The sequence below is a fragment of the Martes martes genome (genome assembly GCF_963455335.1).
Source record: "Martes martes genome assembly, chromosome: 4".
Taxonomy (NCBI): domain Eukaryota; kingdom Metazoa; phylum Chordata; class Mammalia; order Carnivora; family Mustelidae; genus Martes; species Martes martes.
Genome location: NC_137891.1, coordinates 67,051,850 through 67,069,043, shown reverse-complemented (window position 1 = coordinate 67,069,043; position 17,194 = coordinate 67,051,850). Strand labels below are relative to the sequence as shown.

Sequence of the window (17,194 nt, the reverse complement as noted above, 5' to 3'; positions counted from 1 at the left end):
TTACCGACATGTTATTTCAGTGATTACATATAATCAGTTCTTAGATTATAAACTAAATCCATGAAAGATTTTGATGTGTGGTTTTTTTTTTTAAGTTTATGCAGAAAGCAACTACATATGTAAAATTGAGCTGCATTGTTTAATCCTTAATTGTGTTATAAATACTCTGAAAAGCTGTCACAAAATAGGTTAACTTTTCTATTTTTAAGTATTCTTACAAAAGTATCATTTTGCTTCCATTTGTAAACAGAAATATCTAGGAAGAAAACTTCAATTTTTGTGACTTTTGTGGGAAAGGAAGAAGTTTTGAGGTCAAAACTTAATTTTGTTTTAATATACCTCACTTCCTACAAACGAACTGTATTGCAATAAGATTTTTTAGAATAGTTACAATCAGATTGATCTTCATAAAGTCTAGCACCTTACGAAGGTAACCGTTCAGGTTTTACTTATTTGATCTTTCACTTTTACAAAACAGCCCATTAAATACTGTATCTTCTAGGAACTTCCATGGGACTGGGGGCCCTTTTTGTTTAAGGATCTCCATGTAACCCACTTGGACTCTCCCATTACAATGGTATGGGAATATTAATACATTATTGTGTTTTCAGTAACGGATGGAAATATTACCAGATTTCTCTGTGTCTTGAGAGGAGATGTGATGCCCAGTTAATTTCAGTTGTATAAGATACCCATTGACTGAATATCTGTGTGTTTATTGACTTATTTGGATAATTTTCTAAAATGTAAGGGGGAAAAGTAGAAAGATCTTTTTGATTTTTCTTTGATCATATCCCTTGACAGTGTACTTCCTGAGGTGTTTACTTCTTTTTTTTCCTTTCTTATGGCCACAGTTATTCCACTACATGCTTTAAAACATTTGTATTTTGAAAGGCTTTTCACCTTAATTCTGTTATTATTTTTTGTTTGTTTTTTTGTTTTTGCCCAGGATTAGATTCTTGAATATTTACCCTTTTAAAGCTTATTATCCTTTTCCTGTTGCCTGTATCTTGTCCTCCCCAAAAGCCGTAATTTAAGGCATTTTTAAAAAAAGATTTTATTTATTTATTTGACAGAGATCACAAGTAGGCAGAGAGGCACGCAGAGAGAGAGAGAGAGAGGGGGAAGCAGGTTCCCTCCTGAGCAGAGAGCCCGATGCAGGGTGGATCCCAGAACCCTGGGATCATGATCTGAGCCAAAGGCAGAGAGGCCTTAACCCACTGAGTCACCCAGGCATTTTAAATACCTTATATTCTTAGTATGTTATTAAAATGTCAGTTTTCTAATGCTACTTTATTAAGTTGATAATGTTAGGTAGTTATTTCAGAATGAGTGTGCATACCAGCAGCCAGTATGTTCAATTAAAATTTTATTCATAATATTAAAGACATTTCGATTTCTAACTGTTTCAGTATTAATGTGTTTGCAAGGTATATTTTATCTTTGAGGAAAAAGCATTACATTTAAGTGTAGCTTCCAAAAGTTTGATCTGACAATGATAGTATTAAAAAAGGTTTAAACAGAGCATGAGTAATAGCAGAACATTTTTTTAAAGATTTTATTTATTTATTTATTGGAGAGAGAGCATGAAGCAAGGGGAAGGGGCAGAGGGAGAAGGAAAAACAGATTCCCTGCTGAGCAGGGAGGCCAACAGGGTTCTATCCCAAGACCACGGGATCATGACCTGAGCCAGAGGCAGATGTTTTAGCAACTGAGCCACCTAATCGCCCCTTGAGAACCTTTTTGATAAATGCATTAATAAGTAAATCTCTTTGGCCTTTTTAACTTTCCTTCAATTAAAAAGTTTGCATTTTCTCATTTATTTAAAGCTTACTGTTACTCATTTTTAGGAGGTATTAATCTGGTAACTTAATTTTAAAATTATATTCATTGGCATTGTACTTACAAAAAGACAAATTTAATTCAATTAAATTATCTTTCCTTTTTTTTAAAGTAAATTCAGTAACTTCAGGAATTTCAGAATATTCTCATTTTTGTGGTTAAGGTTAAACTAGGGAATTCAGTCTTAGTGCAATTAGTATTTTTTGTTTTTTATAGTTAATACTTTTATTTAAAAATTCATGATTCAAGGATTTTTTTAAAATATTTTTTCAGCATTTTAACAGCAGATCTATATAATACCCATTTTTATTATAATTCAGAGATTGTCATACATTCCTAGGCATAACTAATGGTCCCTTTTGTGGGGACCTTCAATGTAAATGTGAGAAACTGTCCATGTGGTTGTAACACCAGAGCTGATGATTTTCTTTTAGGTGATTAAGTAAGTTTCATTCTGACATCTTGGTATCAAAGAACTTTCCTTGTAACTTACAGCTTACCAGCCCTACAACAGAATGGAGCCCGAACCATCTAGGAGAAGATGCAGTGGTGTCTTTTGCTGATGTTGGATGGGTAGCCAAAGAAGAAGGAGAATGTTCAACAAGACAAAGGTTAGTCTGGAAGGCTATCAGCTGGGATGCAGTATTTATTATCTTAAAAGGTGAAATATTTGCAGTATTTCCTTTTAGTAATTTGATCTCTGGTAACTAAGCCAGTTGTTTTTCTCAAATCTTATTTTCTATTCATTTTAAAGACTCAGTATTTGTAGAGTTCCCAGAGACACGTAACTGTCTTAAGTCTCTATGAATCATAGAATTGCCTGCCCTTCAGGAGTTTAATATTAAATGAAAAGGCATAAATGTGTTTAGATAAGTAATTTTTGTTTTATTTGGGGGGGGCAGGGGTTTTATTGGGGCAGAGGAACTTGTGATTCTTATTAGGGAATTGGTATAATTACTGGAGAATGCTTCCTAAAAGTTAAGTCAAGATGAGTTTTGTTTCAAAGGACAGACTATGTAAGAGTTAGATGCTTCCATTTATTTGAAAGAGCCTGAATGAATTATTGACTATGCTTCAGTCTAATAAAGAGTCGTGCAGCATATTTCAACTCTTCATTCTTATTAGGCCTCAAAGATACAGAGATAAAACAGGACACTGATTTCCAGGAATATTTCTTGTGCTAGAGGAGATTAAAAAGGAAGTCAGTACTATAAAGTTGTTAAGTAAATACAGAACGCCCCTGTGGGATGAGAGAGGTTTGGCAAGGCTTCTCCGAGGAGAGGACAGTAAAGCTGAGGAAGGACAACCAGCAGAGGTAGGAAAGTTTCATGGAAGGGAGAACTAATTATGAGTGTCAAATACGAGGGTAGGTAAATTAAAAAAACGAGCAAGTTTCCATTTTGTTTTGCAGTTGGAAGATTGTCATTGACTTTAGCAAGAGTAATTTCATTTGAATGGTTTTAGCTGGATAAAATAAGAATCAAGTAATCCAATAGCAAAGAAGGAATTTGATTTGAATGACAAGTAGAAGTGAGGACATAGCTGTAGATGAACACAGACCAGGTATTGCAGGATTAGCAGGTAAAGAGCCTTTCTTTTTTAAAGATGTTCATTTTATTTTTTTAAACTTTTTATCTTGAGATAGTAATAGATTGTTCATATATAGTTTTAAGAAATAATACAGAGACTTTTCTGTATTTCTTGTACTCTTTACCTAATCTTTTCCCTGTACTCTTTACTGTACTCTTTACCTAATTTTTTTCCAGTGGCAGCATCCAGCAAAATTGGTACAATATCACAAGCAGGATTTGACATTGATAAAAGTCAGTAAAGTTGCTGTGAACATTGGTGAACCAGATTTTGTGTGCAAAGGTGGTGAAGTGGCCATGGTTACAGGGTTAGTGATATGGCCTACATGATTAGGAAAATTGGACAGACTTTTTCTTTTGAGTATGGTGCTATATTGCCCTTTGTATTGATTTTTGACAAATTATAGATGGAGATGATGTAATAAAAAATTTTTTTTAAAGTATAACTTAAATCTTTTTTTTTAAAGATTAAATTTTAGGTAATCTCTATACCCTGTGTGGGGCTTAAACTTACTACCCCAAGATCAAGAGTCACATGCTCCACCAACTGAGCCAGCCTGTCCCTTGTATATTAAATCTTAAAGACAATATGAATGAGAGTAGATTCAAGAACTTATATTTCAGTTTGGTGTTTCTCTGCCTCTCATATTTGTATTTGTTTGAAAGCTAGAGCTATTTGAGATACTTGTTTCTTTTTTCTCCCTTCAAATTTATGCTAATGACATTTCTATTAACCATTAAACTGTCACAGTATTTTCTCTGGGAAAATAGCATATATAATAGACCTTCATAGTTATTGTACAAATGATTTTTTCCAAATGCACTGAACTTCTATTTTTTTTCTTTATATTAGAAGAATTAATACTTGTGTTGAGGGCCACCTGGGTGGCTCAGTTGGTCAAGTGTCTGCCTTTGCCTTGGGTCATGATCCCAGGCTCCTGAGATAGAACCTGCATGGCATCGGGCTCCCTGCTCAGTGCAGAGCCTGCTTCTCCTTCCTCTTCTCCCTCTGCCTCTCCCCCTGTTGGTACTCTGTCTCTCTCTGCCAAATAAATAAAATCTTAAAAAAAAAAACCAACCTGTCTTGAGAATTTTAGAAGATAACATGAGAGAACTTATCATAACTTAGCACTGTAGCATGTATAGAGTAAGGCCTCATTTTTTTCTCTTTTATACACATTTTCATTTCCCTTTGAATTAGCAGAATGGCCTCAGAATTGGAAAGAATTATAAGAAGCATTGAGATTCTTTGAAAGGATCAATATAACTGATAATCTTGTTTTAAGATAATCCATTTGTTTTCTTTCATAATAGTAGCCTAAGGAGAAATGTGTATCTTTAGATCTGTACACAGCATAGCATGTGTATTATGTGTGGAAATTAAAGACTGTCATCTCTGTGGCTTCTTAGTAGACAACATAGACATTGTCATCAAGTATTTGATAGCTTTTGGAGTAGAAGAATATTATTTAAGGAATATTCGAATATTTCAAGTTCAATATCAGTTGTCTATTTTATTTTTATTTATTTATTTTTTTAAATATTTATTTGTCAGAGAGAGAGAGGGAGGGAGAGTGAGCGAGCAGAGGCAGAGGGAGAAGCAGGCTCCCCACCAAGCAAGGAGCCCGATGTGGGACTCGATCCCAGGACGCCGGGATCATGACCTGAGCCGAAGGCAGCTGCTTAACCAACTGAGCCACCCAGGCGTCCCAGTTGTCTGTTTTATATTAATCTAATTGTATCTTCTTGATTCTGAGTGCCACATACATATCAAAATGAGTATGCAGCAACTGCAAATTTATCGTTTCATAAGACTTGAAAGTATTAAAGGTAGCCCCTTTGCTTACCAGATTGATTGTAATCTAATGACCAAGATGAACAGATTTATAAAAATCTGTGATATCAAGATAGCAAAGTGAGATTGAGGATTTGACTAAAGCTATCCAGTTTAATTTTTCAAATTTCAGTGTGAGTATAGAATGGAATGCACTGTTCAAGGAGTGTTGGGGAGGAACTCTGACCTCATAGAGGAGGACCTTGATTAACAAGATTCCAAAGGAGATGACTCAGCATGCAAGCTGGGTGGTTTGCCACAGCTCCACAGATGTAAGGAAACTCTGTAGACTGGAGCAAGACCGTTTCCTATTCACAGCACAGCAAAAAGCAGTTGTTACTCATTCCTATTTTAATTTTAATTAATTGACACTAGACGTTAATTGATAATATACATCAATAAGATACTACAGTCAGTACTGCATTAAATACATGGATTTAATGTTATTCTCATTAAATAACCACTTTTAGGAAGGTCCAGCTTTTAAAATGCCAAAACAAGAACAGAGTCTAAAACAGCTAATGCAGTGGTCATCTGGGTCTGCAGCCTTACAAAAGTCCTGCCTTACTCCCCACTATAGATCCTTTAATGGATTACTTGCCTCTGAAAATAATTTCCTGGTCCAGTTGTCTATTCAGCTACTTATGCACTTTGAAAAGAGACTTTATATTTTCAGGAAACTAAATTGCTGCTCTTCCCCCTCCCTGGATCCTGTTGACAAGAGAGTATATTTTTATATCTTTTTGGGCTAGTCTCTAAACTAAGCTATTCACTAAGGTGAGGGAGAGTTAGTAACAATCATCCTAGGAATATCATCTTTCGCAGGACAATGGCTAATTTAAAATGAACTCGTATTTTGATTTTTCATTAACTGTGTGATAGAAAAAGGACTTCAGAGGTGCATTATATTTAATTTAGAATTTTCTTTGAAATGGTTAGCGAGCTTAAAAAGCCCTTCATATTTATCTAAGTTGTACTCCAAAAGTGGCTGCCCTTTATAATATCATTTAAGAAATAAGAGAGCTAGAAAACTCTTGTGCAGTGTCACTCTGAACGGGAGCTTGCCATAAGGCATTTTGGAGCCAAACTCAAAAAAGGTAGAAATCTCACCTGTAGAAGTTGGGATGCAGAAAATGGTTTTTAAGAGATGATCATGATTTGTCTTCTGCTATTGGGACATCCATAATTGATCCTTCTTTTTGTTGTTTTTGTTTTATATTTGCTTTGTTTCTTTAAAAGTTCTCAGAATTATATATATGAATTTTAGAAAAGATCATTTTTCTTCATTTGGATTAATTCTGCCTCCATATTCTAGCTTTTACCAGCCCTTTGAAGGGTGACAGAACACATTGGTTCTGAGAATGAATTATTTGTCAGATGTCTTATAGAACATGTCTGTGGGAAACGGTGTGTGCATTTTTAAAGGAAGGAACATGTCTGAGAATTTGATAAAATCTAAATATTTTCCATACACAAGAATATTACAGAACAACGTCTTGGCTTTTTTTGTTTTTGGTTCTTGGCGCTCCTATAAATGTCAAATCTTTCTGTGGCTTTGGGAAGACATAATCATTTCAGGATTACTTTCCTTTTTCAGCTCCTAAAAATCCACATTTAAAGTTCGACATTTCCTATAATTACTGTGTATGGTCATAACCATTAACAGTATTTCACATAAGGAAATGAAAAGTCTTTATCATCAAATTTATAAAAATAGGATAGACCTAAAATACAGATGATCTGACACTGTTACTTAAATTATTTTCCTAAAGGACTAAACTTTTTTCCTGTTACCCTGGCACACTTGTTTCCAAGATTAACAATAATGAGTGTTTCGTCCTTAATTTTCAGTAGAAAATAAAAATGAAAAAACTGATCTGTAGGGGTTTTGGGGAGATGCAGTAACTTTTTTTTTTTTTTTTAACATTGCAGTTGCTGTTCAATATTCATTAATTCTCTGAATTCATTTTGGCAAGAAGATATTTTGAAGTAAGCTGTTCAAACATGATTTATAGTTGATTAGTTCATCTCTTAATCCAGATTATCATATTATCTTGTTCTAATTCTGGATATTGAAGAGTAAATGTTCATGGGATTTGAACTTCAGCTTACTTGAATGGTAACATTTTTAAGACAAACTTACACTCATTTAAAACTTTTGGATCCTGAAATGCGTAGAATTTTAAGTGGGAAAATATTGTCTTCTAAAGTGACCACTAGGGGGCACTTGGCCGGCTCTGTTGAAAGAGCATGCAACTCTTGAACTTGGGGTCATGAGTTCGCGCCCTTGTTGTATATCCAGATTACTTAAATAAAACTTAGAAAAATAAAGTGACCACTAGTTTTTGAATAAGCAGTATTATAACATCATTTTTTGATGAGTAACACTATAGATTCTGTATCCAGAATTTATTTGCTGTTACAGTATAGACTTGAAGAAATTTCTGTGTTCATTCATATTAGGAAAACAAACCATCATTCTCCTATCCCCAGATACAAAAATATTCATTCTTCTAGGTTTATTTTTTTAAAGCAAAGTGTGTGCATGCCCTTTTGCAAAGAAATAAATCTTAAAAAAAAAATGACAGTGCCTTATTAAAATTTTCTTTATTGCAGGTGATTAGAGCACATGCATCTCATCTATAACTTATATAACATGTAATCTTTCAAAGAATATACTAATCTATGTAATCAGAATATAGGTGCTATTCCTTAGAGAAGTTTTTACCATTGTTTAGTCTTCATGTACTTTTAAAGAAATTTAATCACCTGTTTCTTCCCAGTGTGGAGGTAAGCAGCGGAATGGTAACTAAAGCTTTGTAAGCCAAACCTATTTCTCTTCAACGTAAAATTAATAAAGTCAGTCTTTTTTTTAAAAAGATTTTATTTATTTATTTGATAGAGACAGTGAGAGAGGGAACACAAGCAGGGGGAGTGGGAGAGGGTGAGGCAGGCTTCCTGAGGAGCAGGGAGCCCAATGCAGGGCTCGATCCAGGGCCCTGGGATCATGACCTGAGCTGAAGGCTGATGCTTAATGACTGAGCCACTGAGGCACCCCTAAAGTTAGTGTTTTTAAAGTTTCTTGCTAGTTAAGCTAAGGCTAGGGGACAACTGAGATATTTAGTCTCCAGATATTTTTGTCTAATGATATTACAGGAAAAAAAGTTTACAGGCATCCTCCATGTATGGTAAATTAATTAAGAGAGCATAAGCAAAATTAAATAATGAAGAAAAACTTCCAAATTCAGGGAATACCAAAAGCTAAAGGTCCAAGAATTCCTTCATTTAGAACACAAGGTAGAATGAAGAATTATAACACTTGTCAAGCAAAAATAAAATACCAATATCCAGGTAAAGGAAAATTAAAATAGAATTTAATGATGGTTTTATAACAGGATTAGGTTTGAGTACATGTGACAGAGAAGCCCCAAATAATGGCGGCTTCCACAAGATGGAAGTTTATTTCTCTCAAATCAAAAACATCCAGAGTAGATAGTATGAAACTGACAGTGGCTCTGCAGTGTTCACAGGGACCCCAGATAGGCTCTCTGCCATCCTTAGCAGAAGCCCAGGTTAGCCTTTGGCTGTCTGGGACTCTCAAGTCCAGTCATCACCTTGTACTCAAGACTCAGGAGCAAGGAATGGGGGTGGGGCTAGAGATGAAAGGACTTTCTCATGGAGTCCTCTCCTATCAACATCGGCCTACATCTTGTTAGCTAGAACTCAGTCACATGACCGCATGAAACTGAGGGAACCTGGGATGTGTTCATTAACTTGATTGTGGTGATTATTTCAAAATGTATACTCAGATCATCATACTGTACACCTTAGATAAGTAAAATACAACTGTCAATTTTACCTCAGTAAAGCTGGAAGAACAAAGGGCTTAAAGGCCTAGAAAACCCAATTGTAGAAAAATAGGAAGCAACAGCTGAGCTTATAAATTGATGGTTGAAAAGAAATCTGAATTTTATTCTCAGCCTCAAAAGACTAATATTTGTAACTATGGAGCAGTGCATAGTAAAAAACTTCTTTAAACCCAGGTGAAAATGAGACTGTGTATGTAGTTACTTCATGGGTTCAGTTGATTCTTGTCCCTCCTTTTCAGTTTCTGATGCTGTGTTTGGGCCATATTGTTACACTATGTCTTGAAATTTGTTGTATTTTATCATACATGGAAAACACTGACTTTGAAATGCAGAAGCCAAGATCCTGGCAAAAGGCTATTGAATTACTCATTTGATTTTGTTGTCCAGTGAAACCAGTAATTAGTTTACCATTTTTAAGAACATTACAGAGTTTCATCACCTTAGTTCAAAGCTACTCAAAACATGGATTAGAAAAAACATTGTTGAAATCTGTGATGCTCCTGACAGTGTGGGTTTGTGCATATTACGTAGAAATTAAGAAGAATGATGGCAGTAAGAAACCTGGCTTGGTATGTACCTGCATCAGGTTGATAAGTACTTTGTTGTTTTGAGACTTACAGGAGGGGATTTATGTAAGATCAGTCTGAAAAGTATTTCTCTGATACCATGTTCTGATTAATTGGTAATGATCTTTATATTTCCTTACAAACCCTGTGATCTAGCCATCCTTTTTTCTTTCTTGCAGGACAGAGGTCAGATCAAGGCAACCTCTCCAGGATGACCTTCCTTTCTTTGAGAAGCCGCCAAGCAGGCAGTTTTCCTTACCAAACCTGTCTCCAGAAGATCCTCAACAGAAGACAGCACTAGCAAATGAGGAAGCATTGCAGAAGATCTGTGCCCTTGAAAATGAACTTGCTGCTCTCAGAGCTCAGATTGCCAAAATTGTGACCCTGCAAGAACAGCAAAATCTCATTACAGGTCCGTAAATCATACATTTAACCAGTGAACTGGAAATTAGGAGAAAGCCACTAATTTTAAAATTTATTAGCAAGTAATAGCCATGGGGTTGTTAAAAAACCAAAGATCAGTCTTCTCCATGGTTTAGTCCAGGACCCAGTCAAGTTTAAGTGGTTTTTGTTGGTTTTGAACAATTTTGATGCTATCAGAGAGAATGAATTTGGGAAAATACTGAAATTCATACAGTTGAATTGCTGCTGTGTGAATGCACTTGGGACTTTTGTCTGTGATAATGGCACCAATTTTATCAGCCGTGAAGTAATCTCAAAAGAGCCCTGACAGGGTTGAGTGCTGTTTACTTACCTCATATTGTAAGGCAAGTCCTAGGCCTTTCTCCCTCCCTCTTCTGCTCTAAAATGGGCCAATAGTACCTATATGGTGGGGTTGTGATAGTAAATGTGGAAATTATATACAGTGCCTTTAGCACATGGTAGCTACTTAATAGTCATTTCTCTTCCTCTTGCCCAGAGAAGAAACTGAATTCAGCTTCTGCGACTCCTGGTTTAGTACTGTTTGCTTTTATTTGTGTGCATTGTTACTTTGGAGAAGAAAGCATAGCCTTGAAATCGTAGCCCATTAACCTGTTGGCAAGTAGTAGTTGTTTTTCTTAGTGGTGTTCCTGAGGCCTGGCTAGACTCAGAATTAGCCAATAATCAGAATTAGCCTAATAATCAGAATTATTAGGTTAAAGGATAAGGACAGTTACTTTGCTTCTGAACCACTTATGCTCCTAGAGTTTAATGTAATCCATCACGGAAACTTCATCCAGCCTGTGTACTGCCAAGATGGACAAAGAGCAGATGCACTCTGGGCACTGAGTGCTTAAGAAGTAATTGGTTACTTAAATGAAATTTGCATGTAACTTTTTGAAATCCAGAAGTCCTGCCTTCGCTTTTAAATTGCATTTCTCTTTTGCTTTACCTCCCTCTTCTGGCGGACTATGAAAACTGCTGTAGTGAGGCAGTTTAGAGATTTATGTTATGAAATGTTCTATTTACAGTCAAAAACCCTTGAGTAAGAATTTTGCATTGAGCTCCCCCTAATCAATACAGTTCAACCAGTGAACAACTGTGTCCTCTAGTTATGCAGAAAGATGAATTTTTACATCCTCATTTTGTTATCACTTTTTTAAAAAAAAATTATTTATTTATTTGACAGAGAGAGAGAGCAGGAACACAAGCAGGGGAGTGGGAGAGGGCGAGGGGGGCTTCCCGCTGAGCAGGGAGCCCGATGTGGGGCTCGATCCCAGGACCCTGGGATCATGACCCGAGCCGAAGGCAGACGCTTAACGACTGAGCCACCCAGGTGCCCCAGCATTTTGTTATCACTTTAACTCTTACCTTGGTTACTGTTTTGAAAAGTAACACTTTTTCTTCTTTCAGAAATTTGTTGAATAATAAGTCTTAAAACTTTTAATGCCCAGTAAGTCTTACATATATATATTCCTAAAATGAATCACAAATTTACCAGTTTTTTCAAATACAGTACTTAATTGTCAAACTATGTTGAAGATGTTTATACAGTGCACACTGTTCTATATTTTATCTAAAAGTAGTTAGAGTGTGCAATAGCCAGGCTTGAACATTTGAGATCACAGAAACACCCCTGTTAAGTGGAACTTTTCCATCTGGAGGGTTTGGGATTAGACGCAGGTATTCAAGATTCTAACCAAGTAACTGAAACTTCCTTTACTTACATAGCTGAGGTTTCTTTCAAGCATATTGATTTCAGGTATACAAAAGTCCTTATTAACATAATTTTGCTGTTAAAAGTATTTTATTTTTTTTTAAAGATTTTTTTTTTTTAAAGATTTTTTATTTATCTGACAGACAGAGATCACAAGTAGGCAGAGAGGCAGGTAGAGAGGAAGGGAAGCAGGCTCCCCACTGAGCAGAGAGCCCAATGCGGGGCTTGATCCCAGGATCCTGGTATCATGACCTGAGCTGAATGCAGAGTCTTTAACCCACTGAGCCACCCAGGCACCCCTGTTAAAAGTATTTTATTTGCCTGTTACCATCAAGATTAAATTGATTTTTCCTTATTTCTGTAGGTGACTTAGATCCTGCCACATCTGTTACTACACCACCATCCTCTATCCCACCACCACCACCGCCACCGCCCCCACCTCCCCCACCCCTTCCCCCATCAGGGCTCCACCAAAGTGTATCAACGGCTATTGACCTGATAAAAGAGCGAAGAGAGAAAAAAGCCTGTGCTGGGAAGACTTTGGTTAAGAGCAGTCCAAAGAAACCCGATATGCCAAATATGCTAGAGATCCTTAAAGATATGAACAGTGTAAAACTTCGGTCAGTAAAAAGGTGAGAACACATTTACCTTCTCTCACACTTTATTTTTGTTGTGTTTTGTAAAACAAAGTACTAGACTCCTTGAGAACTTTCTTTTATAACTTGATTACCATGAATAGTTCTAGTTTTTAGTTTTAAAAAAAAAATTCTTAGTTCTTATCTAAGAAATTAGCAAACATCTCTAGGTTACACGTTGTCTTTCCCCCATTGCATTTAAAGTTCTTTTATGTAAAGCCTTTGTTATTGTCCAGTCCTTCATTCAGTAAAGCTGTGTTGTATGCGCACTGTGGTGATCACTAGGCTTTGGGAGAAGAATGGAACTGTAATTGCCCTGAAGGGAGAGCACGGTGTGTGCTCTTGAGTTGAATTGAGTAGCTATTCCTTGGGCATCTTTTACTGAGCCTTAAATCTAGGGTTTCTGTCTCATTTCTCTCAGTGTTTGTCAGTAACTTCACTGGGGATCGGTGATGCTAGAGACGTGCCATCAAGCATGTGAAGACACACAGTGGACTTCTTGGAAGGATGCCAGCATACTGAAATGTTCCCTTGCTTTCTGTTCACTTCCTTAAGGTCAGAACAGGATATAAAGCCCAAAACGGTGGATACTACTGACCCAGCTGCCCTCATAGCAGAGGCTCTGAAAAAGAAATTTGCTTATCGATATCGAAGCGATAGTCAAGGTGAAATTGAAAAAGGAATTCCCAAACCTGCATCAGACGCCACCTCAGAAACAGTGTTGGTGAGTATTAGGTCACCTCTTCTCTCGTACAACATGGCAGTTTACTCCATTGCTGAGCCAACTGTATTTTGTGACATTGAGCTGTGGCCTTAGCAAAATTCAGAAGGATGTGCTATGGGATTTAGCCCCTACCCACGAGTAGATTTATAGAAGAGCATAAAAAGGGAAGCAAAAGCCAACTCTGGGCTTCATTGCTTAGCATCTCCAGTGTTAAATTTTCCATGCTGTGCTTTATTTCTATGTAAGCATAATGAAGCAAAATTCATTATACTAAAATTTATATCTTAGGACAGTATATATGTTGCAGAGGAGAATTCAAAAAGTAAAGATCATTTTCCTTTAGGGGGCCTTGTGAAAGTCGTATGATGTGGGTGAGATTCAACGTGGACCTTCCTTGCAGGATGTTTCATGTCATAGGGGAGATTGAACAGATTTTATGGAAACTCAAATATTAATCTATACATTCCCTTTACTGTCATGTGGTATATGTGCTTATCCATTCTAGAGAAGCAAGTATCTTAGAAATTCTAGCATCTTTGAAACTCTTTAGACATTGAAAAAAAGGAAACCTCATACTTCATTCTTTTACTCAGAGAAGTAAAATTGGACTAAAGCTTATGGTCTTGCTAAGATGGTTATAGTTTTCTAGGAAGTAATTTGCTTTCCTTGTTAATGTGTCATGTTCAGTTCATGGTTTTAATATTATCTAGCTGCTTGGTTTTTCATGCAGAACCTACCCAGACCTTTGATCCATGATTAGGAGGGGAGTGTATCATTACTTTTACCTGAACCAATGTCTTTATTTATACTTTTTCTTTTCCAGTTTGGGCCACACATGTTGAAGTCTACAGGAAAAATGAAGGCTTTAATTGAAGATGTTTCAACTTCCTAATAGACAGTGAGCAGAGAAAAACTATCCTTGTTCTAGCTGTTGGTTTGTTAGGGCTGTTTGACAAGTAGAAATCAACACTATTTAGTAAATACCTGAATTTAGTATTCAGTGGTCTCCTTTAAGTCTAATTAGATTCAGCAATAACAAAAGCACTCTAAGTTTCTGGGTTTTTTGTTTTTGTTTTTTTTTGGGTGAGATTAGTTCTGAATTTTTCCATAACATGTATTCAGATGTGTTTTTAATGTATAGTCAGGATGTTCAGGTTTCTACTTTTGAAAACAATTATATAGATTTCAGAAGAAAGGACATTTGTAGTTGTTGAGTTTTAAATTTTTAACACTAATTTATCTGTGCAGATATTTTATATGCATATATTTGGATATAAAATAGTATGTAGATTTTAATAATGATGTCAGTAAAGGTACTGTTACCATCATTAGTTGTCGTTGATCATTTACTACTCAATGATGGAACACAGGTTGTTGGAGTGAAATATTTAGGATTGGAACCTTTTTGCCTTGAACAGGACTTCTACCTTAGATTCTCTCATTTCCTTGGAGATGGGGTTCAAGTAGGAACCAGATAATGTTCACTGCTGAAAATTCCATAATGCTTTCATTTAAAGAGAAGTCAGGGACTATGAAAGCTGCTTTCACTTTAGTGCTGTCCAGCACTGAGAAAGAAAATGTAGTTTTCATATAGTGAGAAATCAAATTATTGAATTAAATCTATAACAGGTGAAAACCACAATGTACCATCTTTTTTTTTTTTTCCTGTTGAATAAATGGCATCATAAAGATAACTTGTTGCTAAGGTAATACATAATGGAAATGGCAATATAATGGAGTTTTAAGATTTTTAATATTGGTCAAATATAGTAGCTTTATAATGAAACCTTGAATAGGGAAAAGAATTTCATATAAGTTTATCATTGGTCAGAGTGCTATTCTTTTGAATTACATTATGCAGCAAACCTTAGGTGCTATTAGAAAGTGGAGAACAGCCTTTCTCATTGAGGGCTTCTGAGGAATTGCTATACGTGATCATTTGTGAATGCTTGATAATCTTTATGGTTTTCTGTATTTCTGTTAAACTCATAGTTAATGCCAGAATCTCTTACCATGAGTAAATATTTGGATTTACTTAAATCTAGTAAAAAGAAGTGAAGACAGGAAGAGGAGAATTTACTTTTAAGTTATTGAAAATATGTGCAATGTTCTCAATATTAGCAAATGTTACTCAGCTTAAATTTGAACTGTGACTTATTATACATACGTTGTTGATTACATTGTTTCTGATTTATAAATTCTACCTTTAAAAAAATTCAGAAAATTTGCCTGAATTACATATTTTGACCTCCTAAGAATTTGTATCAGTATTGAATTTTGGCCACTTCTCCAATTGAAGGAAGTTACTGTTTTAAAATAAAGCAAACTTATGTTTTCCTTGGACCACAAGGCCTATATATTATTTTTTAATGGGTAAGATTCTCTTACATCGTACATGCAGATTCTTTAGAATTTACTTTTTGCATTCTGAAGGTGGAAATCTGTTGCCACTTACTCACAGTCTCAGTTTCTCCCACTCAGCACAATGCCTTAAGTGAAAGATGATAAAAATAAAACTTTCTGAGCCTCAGCTATAAAATGTAAAGTAACTAGTATGTTTTGTCTCCTATGATCTGACTAGTCCGAGATGCACTATGTATACATACTGAATAGGAGTCAGAGTGTGCTGGACTTGGGAGTTCTACAGGTCATTCTGTTTTCAAAACAGGAATAATGCTCAGCTCAAACAGTTGTTGAGGATTACATGAAATAAATCTGAATGCATTCTATGAGTGGTAGATAGCTAAATAATTACTACTCACATGATTTTACGTGAGGGTGCTGTAGTTTCCAGTAGACTGATTTCTGCTAGGTGTCATCCTGTATACTGCTTGCACAGGCTTGTGGTGGAGCAGAACAGTCATAGGCCCGTCTGTGCAAGAATCCTGTTTTCCTGATATATTAAGTTCCGGAGTCTGTGTCTCAGTGATGAAGAAGACAATGTGAGGTAACAACTACCAGAAACAAATACTTTGGAAAAACCATCCTTCTAACAACTCCAAAATTAGGAGTTTTCTCTGGATAGAATGAGGCAGAAGTAGACTTTTGGGAGGCAGTCCAGGGTAGTGGTATAGGGAGCTTAGAGAGCTGCTAAACTCAAATTTACATATAAAGCAATTGTTCTTGAAAAACTAAGGGCTGGCCGAACAGCTTCTGTACAACGAAAGAGAAAGGGACTACAGAGAGAAGGGTAGGTGAGAGGTAGTAATGACAGGAACCCCAACCCCAGTGCAGCAAACTACATAAAGAGGGATATCCTGGAGGAGCTGGTGTGCAGATTTGTCCACCCTGGGGCACAGCAAAAAAAACTGGTTTAAAGGGCAATTAGCCCATGAGTGAAGGAGAGCCATTTACTAACTACAGCGTGTCAAAAGAATGGTGGAGAAACTGCTGGGCCTCAGGTGGAAAGCACTGCTCATTACTATTGTTTATGTTCCCCTTCCATCTTGATAGTGTAGACTGGAGTAGAATCCAGGCACTCTAGCCAGCCGGCTGGGCCACCGCAGTGAGCCTCAGGCCCCCACTAGCTTGAACCATTGCCCCCAAAGGTCGCCCTAGCATAGTGTGCATAGGATATCCCTGGCCTGTGCCTGCTTCCATTCTGGCTCACCATGCAAAGCTGTCAGGCAGCTGCAGTCTGCACAGGGCATTCCTACACAGGGCCACTCCTTCAGGATTGGGAGGGGTAGCTGTTTTGCCTATTTTATAGAAGCAAAGAAAGGCAAACAAAAGAATAGGACAAAACCTGAGAAAAAGAACCTGTGAGGGGGTGGCTGGGTGGTTTTAAGAAAGACCCACATATTTGCTGCCTATAAGAGACTTATTTCAGATCTAAAGACACATCTATTGTAAGTGACAGGATGAAGAAAGTTATTCCATGCAAACACAAACAGAAGGCTAATGTTAACAATACACATATCATACAAAATAGACAAAGAGTAGGGGCAAACATGTTGCTCAGTCTGTTTAAGTGTCCAACTCTTGATTTTGGCTCAGGT

At 36.4% G+C, this 17,194-nt stretch overlaps 1 protein-coding gene across 2 annotated transcripts in view; it reads left to right on the top strand.

The window, feature by feature from the left end:
* The window catches only part of MTFR1 (mitochondrial fission regulator 1), a 48,368-nt gene extending 32,829 nt beyond the window's left edge, over nucleotides 1-15,539 (top strand). For both annotated transcript variants that reach the window (XM_080801143.1, XM_080801144.1), the window contains 5 exons: nucleotides 2,338-2,453; nucleotides 9,880-10,112; nucleotides 12,202-12,469; nucleotides 13,028-13,196; nucleotides 14,020-15,539. In XM_080801143.1, coding sequence (XP_080657269.1) covers nucleotides 2,338-2,453; nucleotides 9,880-10,112; nucleotides 12,202-12,469; nucleotides 13,028-13,196; nucleotides 14,020-14,088 — 855 coding nt within the window. In that variant the 3' untranslated portion in view covers nucleotides 14,089-15,539. The remainder of the gene's footprint in view (nucleotides 1-2,337; nucleotides 2,454-9,879; nucleotides 10,113-12,201; nucleotides 12,470-13,027; nucleotides 13,197-14,019) is intronic.
* Nucleotides 15,540-17,194: the final 1,655 nt, after the last annotated feature.